The following is a 14686-nucleotide window of genomic DNA, read 5'->3' as shown; positions in this document are numbered from 1 at the left end:
TTTCTTCCCAAATATTGTTATAATAATAATAATGATTATTATTATTTAATATAATTTTCATTACAATTACATTTACAATATATATTGTATATATACAATAAAGGTATTTTATATATTGTTAAAATTAATTTCAAATTGCATTTAAATAATCACTTTCATTTTATTATTATTTATTTATTCAAGCACATCTCAAATGTGGGTCATACATCTAAAAATCCAAACCAACTGAGAAACAATGAAATTGTTTTTTCATAACAACATTTCATATTTATTAAAAATAAAGTAAGTAAATACTCTTGAATTATATTTTTTGAGAACTTTCTTTTCTTATTTCCTAAGGGATTTATTTAAAACCTTAAAAGAGTAGAAGCATTGCAACGTAATTGTAGCTGTTATATTGTTTTTAGTTTAGTTATTTGTGGAACAGCATTTGTAAAATATGACCCTCAAAAACTCCCGTGAATCATAAGAATCCACCAAGAAATCCAAACTTCTTTTTATTGGATAAATCAGTGTATTTTAACATCAGTCCTCCAGCAGATGGCAGCAGCTGCTTGTTTGCAGCTTTCTGGGTAAAATGAGGCTTTTTAATCAGAAGTAACAGAGAAAGAAATCATTAGTGACCAAATGAATATCTGCAGAACTGATGACATCATCAGTGGTGTTTATGAGTGAACTGCATGTATATTTAGTGACGCTGTGTCAGCTCTGTGTGTACTCATGGAGTTAAACTGAAGCAGGTACTTTATTCCATTTGATTTTATTTCAGTGAATTTCACACATACAATCAAACACTTAGAGATTAAATCCAACGATAGAATCCGTGTCTACATATAACATGAAATGCATAAACGGTCCTTTGATGTTTAAATATGATTCTAAAAATGATTTTGTGTATTTGGACAGAAACTTCAAGTCACTTTTCTCATTCAAACAGTCAGTAAATGTTAATATGAAATAAACGCTTGAAATCAAATTAGTTTGACTTCATTTTAACGCTGAAATAAAAGATAATTTTTCATTTGAACAATGGCAGAAATGTGAAAACCTAAAACACGTTGGGAAAGCGTGAAACAAAAAATATACCTGAACAACAACAATAATAATTATAATAAAGGCACTAAAGGGAAGAGAAGAGCAGCGACAGTTTAACCACTATTAAGTTTTTGTATAAAACGGTATCAGTGCCATCAGGGCTTTCAGAGAGTAATAAGAGTCGCGTTCATGAATAAACCCACCAATCCAGGTGCTACGAAAGCTTTGGGGTTCGTTATGATTCATGTTTGGGGATAAAATCATAAATGTGGTGATTGTAAGGACTTAAAACATACAAGTCCAGATCAAACCAGATGAGAAATCATCTGCATTCTGGGAGCATTGCATTTGTATCAGGACCATCCCGTACAAACAACAACAGCAAGTCAATTAAGACTCAAGAGGAAGATATTTTCTTTTGTTTGAGGTCAAAGGTCACCAGAGAAGGTCAGCTGACGTCTGACAAAATACCCTCGAGCAAGGCACTTCAGTCACAGCTGCTGCAGGTGAGAAACCTGAGGAGGAACGAACATGTGTGTGTGTGTCCTTTATCTGGCATCTTGTTTCTGTTACTTTGGACACACAAACAGGAACTTTAGCTGGTGTTGAATAGTCAAAAACACTTTTTATATGAAGTTTAATTTGTTTATCCTTTTGCTTCGATCAGAGAAACAAACTTAAGTTGTATAAAACGTAATGAGGATTAAAGTCTCGACTTCCTGTTTACTACGACTCAAAGAAGCTGAATTATCCGACTGGACTTTTTCAGCACAAATTTGTAATATGTGAAATCATAATAAATAAAGTCTAAGAACATTATTTTATTTTCATTCTGCATTTAATGACCTTTTCCAGAAAACATTACAACTATATTGTGTAAAATATTAAACTTTATTTGCCTGAGCGGTTTTCTGCCTTCATCTCTTCTTTTCTCTCCTCCCTCCTAACCGCCTCTTTTCTCTCCTCCCTCCTAACCGCCTCTTTTCTCTCCTCCCTCCTAACCTCCATCTCTCCTCCACACAGGAAGTGGATGCCATCTAGAGCCTCTCTAACAGGAAGTCGGTGTACAGTGTTATAAAAAGAGAACATCATGTAAAACAATCGATCCCAGAGCAGCTCCTGAAACAGGAGACAAAGTGTCCCAACGCCTCCACATAGTCCAAAAACGCTGAAACCACTTGTGTGTCAACGGCCACCGTCGGGATAACCGCCGACACTGGAATGAGGAAGTATAAAACGGTATTGCTGTCGAGAGTCAGAATCCCCCGCGGGGAACCCGATCCGCGGCAGCGCCGAGCGAGCGTCCAATCAGGAGAGCCGCGTGTAGCTGAAGAGCAGCGGGACCAGGAAGAGCACGTTGAAGCCCACCGCCCCGTAGACGATGTAGCGGTAGGGAAGCTCCACCTCCATGCGCTGCCGGGCCTTCCTCACGTCGCCGCTGGGCACGCCGAACACGCGGCACACCGCCGGGATGGTGACGGCCTTCATCAGCGCCCGCGTGGCCATCAGCACCAGCACGCCTAGGGCCAGCCGCAGCAGCGCCGCCCCCGCCAGCCCGGCGCCGAGGGCGGGCGCGGCGAAGGGCAGCTGGTCCGGCGTGGGGTCGGGCATCAGGCCCAGGCGGTGGTTGACGTGCGAGGCCAGCGCCACGCCGGCGCCCGTGCCCAGGATCTGCGCGGTGTCGCCCCGCGAGGTGCTCCAGGTGTCCAGGGTGAAGGAGAAGAGGCCCAGGCCCAGGTGGAGGCAGACGATGATGAGCGGGGCGTAGCGGCACGACAGGTTGAAGCCGTCGATCAGGTCCAACGCCGGCAGGAAGAAGAGCAGGATGAGGACGCTGTAGAGGACGCCGGCGATGACGTCCTGGAGGAAGACACAGGAAGAGGAACCGTCCTTTAAAGAGGTTGTGACCTACAGACGTTCGTTGAGAATGTCCCAGACAAATCTTTACGGGACAAAGGGGATTTGCGTTTTGCAGCTATGGATCGCCGTGTTTCCTGCCGAGGCGTGAAGAGGAAGTTGAGGACAGCTTCAGCGGCGTGCGGAAGACCTCCGAGGAAGCCGAGTGAGACACAACCTCTAAGCTGTGTATGTTTTACATATTGGAAAGATGCAAATTCATTCACACACTCATTTAGAAGCCATGAAGTTTTATGTCCACGTCAAACGCGACTCTGACGCTCACCGCCGACGTAACCTTAATCCTCCTCATTGAAAGTCAGAGGACTTTTCTAGTTTTTTAGTAAATAATCCCTCCACCACTGCTAGCTTACAACACAAATCGCCCGTTATTTCATTCGGTACGTTGATGACGTACTGTGATTTGATTGGTGTGAAGCCAACGACTTCCCTTGACGCCGTCCTGACCAATCACGGGGCAGCAGTGTCGTCACAGCCTCACCTGATTGGTTAATCGTTCTTTTTTTAGTTCATCAAGGGAGCCCAACTCCGCTTCCTCACGGACTCTTTAACTGCAACGTGTCTGAGACACAGAGCTCATTCACCACGTGACACCTAGAGGGCGCCGCTGCACACATCACTAATCATTAATGAGGAGTTATATTCTGAGAAGTGAGGAAGCCTGGCTTCCCTCGGCCTCCGGTCAGCTTCAAACTCAATATGAAACAAACACTGACGCGTATTTCTCAACAGATCCCCTGAAAGGGAGCCGCCCTTCGCCTCGCAGATCGTCCTGCAGCACAAAGCAGGTGGGGATGATTTCCGGGGCACACTGGAGTGGCCCCGGCGGGGGCGGAGCTAACAGGCCGACGCCCAGCGAGAAGCCTCGTCTCACGTTACCTCGGTGACAAGCGGTCCCGAGGAAACACGAAGCTGCCGTCCGAACCCTTTAGTGTGAACGGAGGGTCAGATGGACAATGATCTCAGGAGCATCGTGAACAAACGTCCATGAGACATTGCAGAAGAAAAGGTAGCGCATGAACTAATTCACTGAGCCCTTAATGGGGTTCTGATGAGCTTAAGTCTTTCTCACGTTGGTTCTATTCGATATCAACAGATTCTGGACTGTTTTCCTTTTCCATGACAACCACTGTATTGAGATCCTGAGTGTCAGCGACAAGCTGCAGGATGACTCGGGTCTGTCTCTTGTCTCATCGGGACGTCTGGTCTACCACATGGTCACAGATCAGGGCAGAGCACGGAGGCTCCTGAGGTGGGGGCCTCAGCCCCGAGGGGGCCCCGGATGTGGAGTCAAAGAGCCGCGTGCCGTCCGTCCGTCCCTCCTGCACAGCTGTGACCACAGAGGTCGGTGACCTCATCCTGCCGCCGGCAAAAACAAGATGCAGGAGCAAGTTTTTGCAGGCATTAATATTCCTCTAAGCTTTTTATGAAGAGTTGAGAAATGCTGCCGTTAAATCAAGTAAGACGCTGACGTCTGCAGAGGGAAGAGACGCCAACAGGCCTCAGCACGTTGCGGTTTCCCATTGAAACACCCCGTTTCACTATTCACAGAGGACTTCTGGACCCGTGTCAGCCACACAAAAGGAGAACGCGGGTTTCTTGTTACTGAGTATTTTCTTGAGACAACGGAGACCACGAGGATCCGTTTTAACCCGACAGCGTGACACCGTGTTCAGCCTCCCAATGTGAGCTTTCAAGACGGAATCAGAAACGCTGAAGAGCTCCTGAAGAATTCCAACGAAATGCTAAAAACTGGAAACGGGGAAACAGCTGATTTAATCCTTTCCGCTTTAAGAACTACGGCACCAAATCCTCCGATAGGAACCCCGATGGTGAGAGACACCGGACCCCGTCAGTAACCTTCGTTTGTAAGGGAGGGAAAAAAACTATTGTTGGCTTAAGTTTGGATTCCTCCGCCCGCGGGGGGTCGGGGGTCGGGGGGGGGTTTGGGCTTGTTACACCACACCAACGCAAACACAGCAGAGTGACGGCTGAGGGCGTTTCACCGCTTCACTTCCTCTTCGGTTTGTTTTCACATCCGTCTGCTAAAATCTGGGGAAGCACTTTACATGTGACATGGCGGCGCTGCACAGGTTCTCACCTTCACCTCGTTTGGTACCGATCGCCCCAAAGATCACACTGTAGCATTTAGCAAAATAAGAATATCAATAAAAACGAGATCACAATACAAGTAAAAATATCTAATTTGATGTGGTTGCTTCGTTCAGGCGTAGCGACAAACCTTTGTCAAATTATTTGCCAACGCCGTCCCATTTTGTATGTTTTTTATACTTGTGTTTTGAACTGTTTCATGTGTTTCCACGGTTACACAAGTGACATCACAGCCTCCGGAGCCAAAGTGACTGCTGGGATTCTGTTTCAAACACGTTGGCTATCGTGGCAACGCCGACACTGTGTGTGTGTGTGTGTGTGTGTAGACCTACCAGGACTGTGTGTGTGTGTGTGTGTGTGTGTAGATCTACCAGGACTGTGTGTGTGTGTGTGTGTGTAGACCTACCAGGACTGTGTGTGTGTGTGTGTAGACCTACCAGGACTGTGTGTGTGTGTGTGTGTGTAGACCTACCAGGACTGTGTGTGTGTGTGTAGACCTACCAGGACTGTGTGTGTGTGTGTAGACCTACCAGGACTGTGTGTGTGTGTGTGTGTAGACCTACCAGGACTGTGTGTGTGTGTGTGTGTAGACCTACCAGGACTGTGTGTGTGTGTGTGTGTGCGTGCGTGCGTGCGTAGACCTACCAGCACCGAGTGCATCCCCATGTAGATCCGGCTGACGCAGACCAGCAGACACCAGCAGAGAGCCAGGCTGAAGCCCAGAGGGAACGGGTACTGGGGGGACAGGAGAAGAGTCACATCACTAAACCCACGAGGCAAATGAAAACCGCCTTTGATGAATATTCTTACTGATGAAATGAGAAATCCATAACATGTGACTTTGAGGTGTAAGCGATGCTTTAAAATGAATATATAAAATATTATTTGCAGATGTTAAGAGTTTTGCTAAATGCTTTAAACGCGTTGAAGCGGTCTTCATGCTTCACGTTATCTCTGCATCAGAACCAATGCTGAACATGCTGCATGTTTATTGCTTTCACCCGGTGATACGAGGACCACAAAAAGATTGTGCGCGCTGGAATCTCGATGAACGTTGCAGCACTGCAGTCACATGACCTCAGAGGGGAACACGTTCCCGGCTCACCTTTGTTTCCTTGTAGAGCTCGTAATGCTTCACAGGGCTGAACAAAGGCAATAAAGTAGCCCATGAATATGAGATTAGTCTCTGGGCACCACACTTTATTTAGCTTGTTGTGGTAAATCTCACAGCCTCTCTTGGTTTATCGATTCATCGTTTTGTCAAAGAAGTGAGGAGAAGTGAGGGGGGGGGCTGGTTAGACAGAGATTACTGCTTCAAACATCAGCTGCTCATGAACACATCAGTGCAGTGGAACACGGACAGGAACATAAAAGGAAATTCAGTTTCGTTTTACCACAAACTGTTGAAGCAATAATGGCGTCACCTTCAGCCCTTTTTAACAGGGATTCATCTTCTCACGAACACGCACTTTAGGGGACGCACGCCTCTACGTCCCCTCGGTGAGCGACGGCTTTCCACTTAAGTGAACCCGCGTCGTCCTTCCATGTGACCGTGACAGCTTTACGACCGCTCTGAACTTTGGTCCAAACAACGGCTGCTTATCTGTCGGTCGAGTACACAAAGAGAGGACGGCCGAGGTTCAGCTGCTTTTACAGCTTGGAAATGACCAATGGAATTCACCTGCGTCTTTCACTGGCTCATAATCGGTGTCTTAAGTGCTTCTCAAGGAACAGGTGTTTGTGACTGTAATTTGTTCTCACGACCGTCCTCACTTGAGACGGAAGTATGTGTCGTATTGTCTTTTTGGTGGAAGCTCCAGTCGTCGCCTGCTGGGACTCGCTCGCACCGCTTCGAAGCGTCAGATAGGAAGCAAGGACGGAGCGCAGGTCAGCCGTGAGGCCGGCTCAGCCCATCGCTGGGGGGGGTTCGCACTGAGAGCGAGGAGGAGGGGGCGTGACACACACACACACACACACACACTTTCTCGCCGGCTTCCATCCTTCTCCTGTTGGAGGCGGATGATGCTGCAGAAGAAATACCTTTTCTACTTGGCGTTGCTGCATGTTTCTTGCTCATGAGCACAGCGAGCGGCTGGGTGGGACTCGGGGGGGGGGGGGGGGGGGGGGGCGCCGGGCGTTCCCGGGGGAGAGGAAGTGTCACACAAAGGCCGCCGGCCCTCTTGTTTCTGTTCTGGCTCCACTAGCCGGACGCGTGACGCGGTGAGCTGGAAGCACGTAGCGACGCCTCAGTCCCTCAGGTCAGAGTGTCCTCTCATGTCTCCGTCTCATCTCGTCCTCCCCTGCCCCCCCCATCATCCGGTTGCCGTCTTGTTCTCATCTCCTCCCTCCTTTTGGCTCGTCTCTCCTACTTTCCTCTCCGTCCTTATTACCAGTATCTTCCACAGAGAGACATGTGGCTGTGGTTAATGTCTGAGCTGCAGGAGGACTCGGTCCAAACATTCCTGCTTCTGCTGAGACAAGCCAGCTGAAAAACTACAGCAAGCCGAGGGGGACATGTGGGACAGCCTGCAATCTCAATCCAATTAGAAATGCTGGTAATGTAGTGCTAGTTGTGTCATTTTAAGGCTGTACTCTGCTTAAGAGCTTCTCCCCCTTCAGCAGATGTGTTCAATTGACTTTCTCCACAAAGAAAAGCACAAAGGCGCCACTTTAAATCATGTGTGTACCAAATTCAAAGTTCAATGGCTTCTTAGAAATGAAAACAGCTCAGAGACTCAACCGAAGAAGAAGAGCAAGACCAGAGCGACGGATTATTCAGGAAATGTTACAGGCCGATGTGAGATGGACCATAAATCTCATTCTATCTAATCAATGAGCTGTAGTTGCTCTCCCACGTGCCTCCACGAGCAGAGCAACCATGGCTTTGAGTTGGAGGCCACGCCGGGAAACATTTTGTTTAAAAGTTGTGAGAAAAGCCCAGAGGACGGGCAGTTTGTCGAGTTCATTTCAAGTATTTTTTTAAACTTCAGATTCACTTTAAACACGTAAAGTGAAGGCTTTCTTTTTACACAATTCACTCAATTGATCCAACGAGTGTTTTAAGGATGCGTGTGAGCCCTGGACCATCAAGGAGGAGACAGTTATGTGGACAGAGGTCACGACGAGTAGAAAATCCCTGAATCAGTGTTAATGAATCTCTGAGCCCCACTCGCCCACGCAGAGCATCCATTTGGAGACCTTTTTTTCTTAACAAGAGTGCTGATGAGTGAAGTCTCGTAAAGAGAATGTCAGAATTTGTTTCTGTACGTTGTTGGGACAAAACGAGGCGATGTTGGGGCGCGTTAGCTGTACCATCCGTGTTGCCCTCACAGCGAGCTGCGTTTCACTGAAACACAACGGAGCTCCTGTCACCGAATCCGCAAATCAATGGTTAAGGGGGCAAGTCGCACTGATCCCGTATCAGGAGTCGCCCTTTGGCAGATGCTCTTATCTGGTGTCGTTGTGGCGTCCTGTTGAATGGCTGCAACGCGTTTAGACGCTGCCGAGTTTAAAGAGACGGACGGTTATTTATTAATTATGGGATCGCTGGAACTAAAATCAATATGAAAAGAGGAGCCTGCAGTGTTTACATGACTTAGTTTGCATTTTGTTTATATTGAGTCGTTGAGTCATCTCCAATAACTTATGTAATGTTTATGAACTTTTGGAGACTGCATGCCACTTTACCAAAACGTGTATTTATGCATACACGCATACATGCATACATACATACATACATACATGCATACATAACTAGGACCGTACCTCCCAGCGGCCGTAGGTCATGAAGAACAGCGAGAAGGGGATGGCCGTGCCCGACATGGCGTGCGTGGACGGCATGCTGTACTCGGAGTTGTAGAACATCTCCACCTTGATCACGGGCGGCGAGGCGGGCCGCGACCAGCCCAGCAGGTCCTTGGTGCACTGGCCCAGGTACATGACCCAGACCCAGACCATGATCAGCCGGCGGCTCACGAAGGCGTCCACGTTCCACGTGACGAAGGGGAAGAAGGTGATGTAGAACAGCTCGTTGCCCAGCTCGGTTCCGAGCGTGAAGGCGTAGTACAGGAACCGGTTCTGGATGAGGAACTCCTGCCCGGCGTCGCCCGTCAGAGAGTTCTTCCGGAGGGGTTTCACCGTGCCGCTGCTCCCCGGGGCTTTTTCGTTGCCCGGCTCTTCTGATTCGGTGGCGCCGGTAAGGTCCGGCGGGCAGGAACTTCGTCCGTTCCTGCCCGCACTGACCGCTTCTCCCGCGGCGGTCTTCGCGGAGACCAGCGCTCCGTTCCGGGGCGGATTTCTACTTTCTTCCCCTCGGCTCGTCGCGACGCTTGAACTGGCGACCCTCTGGCTGACACCCTTCGCCGCCGCCGTCTGGGCTTTCTCCCCTTCACCGGCTCCGATGGCGGCCGGGTATCCGCTGTCGTCCCCCCCGGCGACGCGGCGACGGCAAGCCCCGTTATTGTGCTCATGAGTCCGGTCTGCTTCCTTTCCCGCCGCCGCGGTGGAGGTGGTGGAGGTTACGGTTCCCGAAAACGTCTCGCGTACTCCACAAAAGTGCTGAAACCGAGCCACAAGGTGGGGGTCTTGGAGATAGTGGTAGAGGTTTAACAACCGGTTGCTTTTCCCCATGTTTACTGCGGGTTGTTGACCACACCGCACGCGGACTCCGCTTCAACCGCACCCGGGTTCGCGGGTGCAGATGACCGTTAGCACTCCGGCTAACGCTAGCGAACCGTTAGCACTCCGGCTAACGCTAGCGAACCGTTAGCACTCCGGCTAACGCTAGCGAACCGTTAGCTCTACGGCTAACGCTAGCGAACCGTTAGCACTCCGGCTAACGCTAGCGAACCGTTAGCTCTACGGCTAACGCTAGCTACCCTTTAGCTCACCGGCTAACGCTAGCTAACTGTTAGCTACCCCGTGCATCGCGACAGAGTGAACCCCAAATAAAAAAATAAAAAAAATGTAAAAAAGGAGCAAAAGGATAAAATGGTTGTGTTTTCCCCGCAGTAAGAGGATAACAGACAAACCGAGGGGGGTCCGGTTGTTGATTGACAGCGTCCGGACGCGTTCAGTGACCCGCTATCCGAGTAGAATCCTGCAACTGACAGATCTGCGGAGCACTCGAGGGGAGCGCGTTCTGCGTGGTGCGTTCAGGTGCTGTTGGACATTTACCCAATACATCGAAGACGATCGAAAAAACACGCCGAATATGTAATGTTTTAGCCCTATATTTTAATTTGCTTCGGTGCAGTTCTTATTGCTTTCTTTAAGAAGCACTAATAAATAATGGATGGAACCAAGCTCTGAAGTTTGAAACGTCTCCTTACTTCAATAAGCACGTATCTTGTCAAAGATTAAGTAAATAAGCCTCAAACCTTTATGTTGTAACATTTGATTTAAAGAAAAGTGAATCTGTATAATAAATACCTAGACCCATAAACAAATATACCTATCAACGTTTTCAAGGCGATCAACGCAAGAAAATACTGGAAACAGGTCAAATTGCGCGTATCCAGGTCAGGGCAACGCTGTCCTCTTTTTATCCTAAACTTGTAAACGTGAAGATTCAAGAAAATAAACATGTAAAAACATGTTGAAAATGTCTGATTGTTTTGGAACAAAATAATACTATTGAGGACTTCTAGGATTTAAGAATTAAGATAGATATAGAAGGATGGATGGATAGAGAGTTGGATAAGATATTTATATTTAAATGCTTCTATTGTATTTTACTTCTATTGCAAAACAGAGACGCATGAAAACACAAAATCTTTGTCACCTCACATACTTTATTTAACAATCAATCATCTGAAAAACGTTTACTGGCCCTTTTTCAAAATAGTTTATCTTAAATATGGAATATGTATTTTCATCAAAATATAAATTCTTGTTTTTTTAAAATATCAAGCTTCTCTTCAATAGTTGCCAGCATGTTTCGTTGTAGTTGTTTTCCGTTGAAGTGATTGTTACCAAGATGCACATAACGCGAAGAGACTGGACTGAACATTTAAAACACAGAATGAGAGGCTGGAGGAGGACGAGGCGTTAATCCCAACTATCACACTCATACGACACACTTTGTGCAACATTAAAAAATGAAACTCTGTGGAAACATTTCAGCTGCCCTTATTTACTGACTGACAGTTAAAGAAAGTGGGAATTTAATATCGACTTAAAGATGTAGCTTTAACACAAAATCGTGCTGCAAAACATTTGGAAGCAGGAAATAAAATGTTCCTTTAAACAGTAAAGCAATATTCTCATCCTCTTTCCAAGAAAACACCACTTTAGCCCCCAACAATGTAGCCTTTTAAGCACAATATAAGCATGTAATACATTCTTTATAACACCACCAGGTAGTTTTAAGCAGAAAAAAGGTTTTCAGTATTTGTATTTGTTATTATCACTTCTCACTATCACTTATCCTATGAGGAACTATTTTACTATATGATATCTTTGTATTTCAGTTAATTTATGGTTGTTAACAATAACACACGCCTGTATCGTCATGTTTACGCGCTGCTGATAAAAGCAGAAATTGGGGAACTTCCTCATCAATCAGTTGAGGAATCTGAAAATATCAGCCGCTAAAAATGGCTTTGAGATGAAAAAGGTTCCTCGGCAGAGGGCAGCAGAGGGATGCGAAACACGGAGAAAGCCCCAGTGTTCCCACGGGCCGTGAACGCACCTCGGAGATGATGACTCACACAGCGGGGAGTCTTGCACGGTGCACAAATCAAACGGTAGCATAGAGAGACAAGAGAAGCGTATCAGCACCCAGGCGCATCAAAGGGAACTCAGCCTGCGGTCCGTAAATCCCTGAATACAGTAATACATGTTTGTTTGTTTTTAAATCAATAAAACAACACCGACAGCCGCCCGAGAGTCACTCACGTAAAAATAAAAAAGGCAGTGATGCTGCGATGGTTTGACATCCACATCTGGGCGCTTCCCTCCACCGCTGGCTCTCAGTGACGATTTGAGTTTGTGCCAAACCAAACCAAACCAAACCAAACCAAACCAAACCAAACCAAACCAAACCAGCGCCTCCTGAGCTTATTCTTTTATAGTGGGAAAACGTCCACAGCTTTCCAGAGCCGGCGCTTTGCTCCTTCAGAAAAGAGGCAGCGGCGCAGCGCTACGTCAGCCGTTGTCGTCCGGGTGGTACAGGAGGACCCGGTGGGTCGGGGGGAGGCCGTACGGGTAACAGGGCACCAGCCGGCAGTGCTGCAGCTCCTCCAGGCCGAACGCCGGGGAGCAGCAGTCCATCACCAGCACCTTCACCCTCTTCCTGTCCGGGTAGAGAAGCCCCCTCTCTCCCTCCTCCTCCTCCTCCTCTTCTTCTTCTACCTCCTCCTCCTCCTCTCTGGCCTCCAGCTCCTCCTCCTCATGGTGGATCTTCCTCAGCAGGTTGTTGATGAGGACGGAGCGCCTCAGGTAGGCCTCGGGGTCCTCCAGGAACCTCAGCTTCTCCAGGGACAGCTTCAGGATGCAGCTCCGGTCCTCCTGCAGTATCAGGTGCTGCACACAAACAGGAGCATCTCTTTCAGCCGTTCACCACCGGCGCTTCAGAAGGAGCACGTGGTGGCGTGCAGCTCCTCCGTGCACATCAACGCATCAGCAGATACTCACACAAAGCAGACAAGACTCACATTTCACGTTAGACGTCAACGTCTGTGTCACATCTGACAACTAAGACAAAAAGTTAATGTCTCAGATTTTATTCTCAAGGCAGGTTCATTTTTCTGTTTAGTTTTTTTTTGCTTCACTTTGTAGGAAGAGGGTCCAAGACAAGTTACCCCAATAAGCCATTTATCAGTTTGACCTCCATTTATTGCAGTTTATTTATAGATATATTCACAGCTTAGATCTGCAGCTCATAGACGCAGATTAAAGTCTCAGACAATAAATAAAACCTTCATGTAATTGGTGACTTCCCCAATCTTACAAAAGAAAAGAGGTGTGAAGACGTTCAAATGAAAAATGGTGAAGACACCTGGAAGGCTTGAGAAGCGTCAGGGCTCCTCACGTGGAGCACGGAGGTTCACTTCAGTGCGTAAAGAGAGAAAGATCATACTTTTTGAAAATATCCATGTAGGCCTCCGTGTACATCCTCCTCCTCCGCATATTTCCTCTTGAAGTAAGCGACTTTCGACGTTGTTGGGTGGTGTGGTCTCCCTCTCAGGGACGGGCCCGCTGCAGGGAGCAGAAAACAATGTCACTGACCCCGAACCTCGTTGTAAAAGCTCCATGTCTAACGGAAGCACCGGATGAGGCTTTTTTCATATCGAAAAGTTGAATTTCAAAAACATGGAGAAGACTGCACGAAAAACAAACTAAACCAGAGCGTCTCATTTACTTTCAGTTTAAAAGAAAACACTCAGTTATGGAGATTGTTGTTGTGGGTTCAAATATTCTTGAGTGAGGTCAAAAGCGTCTCGTTGCACTGTGCTCCAAGTGACCAAAGATGCACTTGTCTGCTTCCAGACAGTAAATAAAAGCCATGTGAGATCAGGAATCAGGAAACATTTATTGCCATAATACGTCAGACATACAAGGAACGTGACTTGGCGGTTGGTGCGCAACAGCAGACGGCGATGGACGACAAGACAACACAGTGCAAGAGGAATAATGCTGTGGGTTAGTAGGGTCATGTGACATCCTGTGACATGATGAGAAGCCTTCATGGGGAGACAGGTGTGATCACCTGCTGCTGACGCTCCACCGCCGGCGCTCTGAGTCACTGAGTCTGAGCCGGTCGAAGCCTCCACATCGCCCTCAGCGTCCTGCTGAAGAGACGGAGGAGGAGGTACAGCAGACGAGGACCAGGGCGAGGAGAACGGAGGAGAAGAGGATGAAGAAAAGGAGGAGGAGGTACAGCAGGTAGACGAGGACCAAGGCGAGGAGAACGGAGGAGAAGAGGATGAAGAAAAGGAGGAGGAGGAGGAGGAGGAGGAGGAGGTGGAGGAGGAGGAGGATGGAAGGAAAGACGGAACCACAACATCAGACAATGAGCCCAGAATATCTCAACAGAAACATAGCGTGACATGTTAGTTACATGTTATCTTTGGCTTCACACCAGCAGGTGAGAAATAATAAAAAACATATCAAATGAAAAAAGATCTGTAAAATAAACAAAAAGGTTAAAATTCCTTAAGGGAATAACATAGTATTCATATGGAATTTAGATTGATATATTTTTCATATTACCATAAACACAGAGCTCTACCTGATTTGCCCCTTAATGTTTGTCATATCTTTGCATAATATTTACAGAGCGTATATTCAGAAAATCTGCTGCCTTTGGAAGCTCGTTTAAATTCCAGAAGGAGGAGGAGGAGAGATAAGAGTGTGTGTGTGTGTGTGTGTGTGTGTGTGTGTAGTATTTCAAATACCACAAATCAACCACAAACAGCAGTGAGAAGCTTTATCGGCTCTCCTGAAACTGCTGCTGTGACTCACACCGTTTCTTTAGCACGAGGCCCAAATATTGAATCTGTGGGAGAATGATGGAAACATGAGAGAGAGGCTGCGTGGGAAGTGTGTGTGTGTGTGTGTGTGTGTGTGTGTGTGTGTGTGTGTGTGTATGCAGCCCTTGTTACACATATTTTTTAACCCT

General features: G+C 47.3%; 1 protein-coding gene and 1 long non-coding RNA gene across 2 annotated transcripts; one reads left to right on the top strand and one right to left on the bottom strand.

The window, feature by feature from the left end:
• Window positions 1-744: 744 nt before the first annotated feature.
• Window positions 745-10215, bottom strand: sgpp1b (sphingosine-1-phosphate phosphatase 1b). Its single transcript, XM_040199479.2, has 3 exons — window positions 8830-10215; window positions 5710-5799; window positions 745-2895 (listed from the first exon to the last, which is right to left on the bottom strand). The coding sequence occupies exons 1-3, from the start codon at window positions 9691-9693 to the stop codon at window positions 2344-2346; spliced, it is 1506 nt and encodes a 501-aa protein (XP_040055413.2). The 5' UTR covers window positions 9694-10215; the 3' UTR covers window positions 745-2343.
• LOC144388382 (uncharacterized) lies at window positions 3685-5166 on the top strand. The gene is made up of 2 exons (XR_013452726.1): window positions 3685-3961; window positions 4049-5166. It is a non-coding gene; the product is annotated as an uncharacterized LOC144388382 (long non-coding RNA).
• Window positions 10216-14686: the final 4471 nt, after the last annotated feature.

The sequence above is a fragment of the Gasterosteus aculeatus genome, chromosome 15 (assembly GCF_964276395.1).
Source record: "Gasterosteus aculeatus chromosome 15, fGasAcu3.hap1.1, whole genome shotgun sequence".
NCBI classification, from domain to species: domain Eukaryota; kingdom Metazoa; phylum Chordata; class Actinopteri; order Perciformes; family Gasterosteidae; genus Gasterosteus; species Gasterosteus aculeatus.
This window is presented reverse-complemented; position numbering and strand designations above follow the sequence as displayed.

Bases quoted from the DNA above. Each gene is read 5' to 3' on its own strand.
- sgpp1b (XM_040199479.2), bottom strand. From the start codon at position 9,693: ATGGGGAAAAGCAACCGGTTGTTAAACCTCTACCACTATCTCCAAGAC. The intron at 5,800-8,829 runs GTACGGTCCTAG...CTGTCCCCCCAG, and splicing joins TGACCTACGGCCGCTGGGAG to TACCCGTTCCCTCTGGGCTT. The intron at 2,896-5,709 runs GTAGGTCTACGC...GTCTTCCTCCAG, and splicing joins TGGGGATGCACTCGGTGCTG to GACGTCATCGCCGGCGTCCT.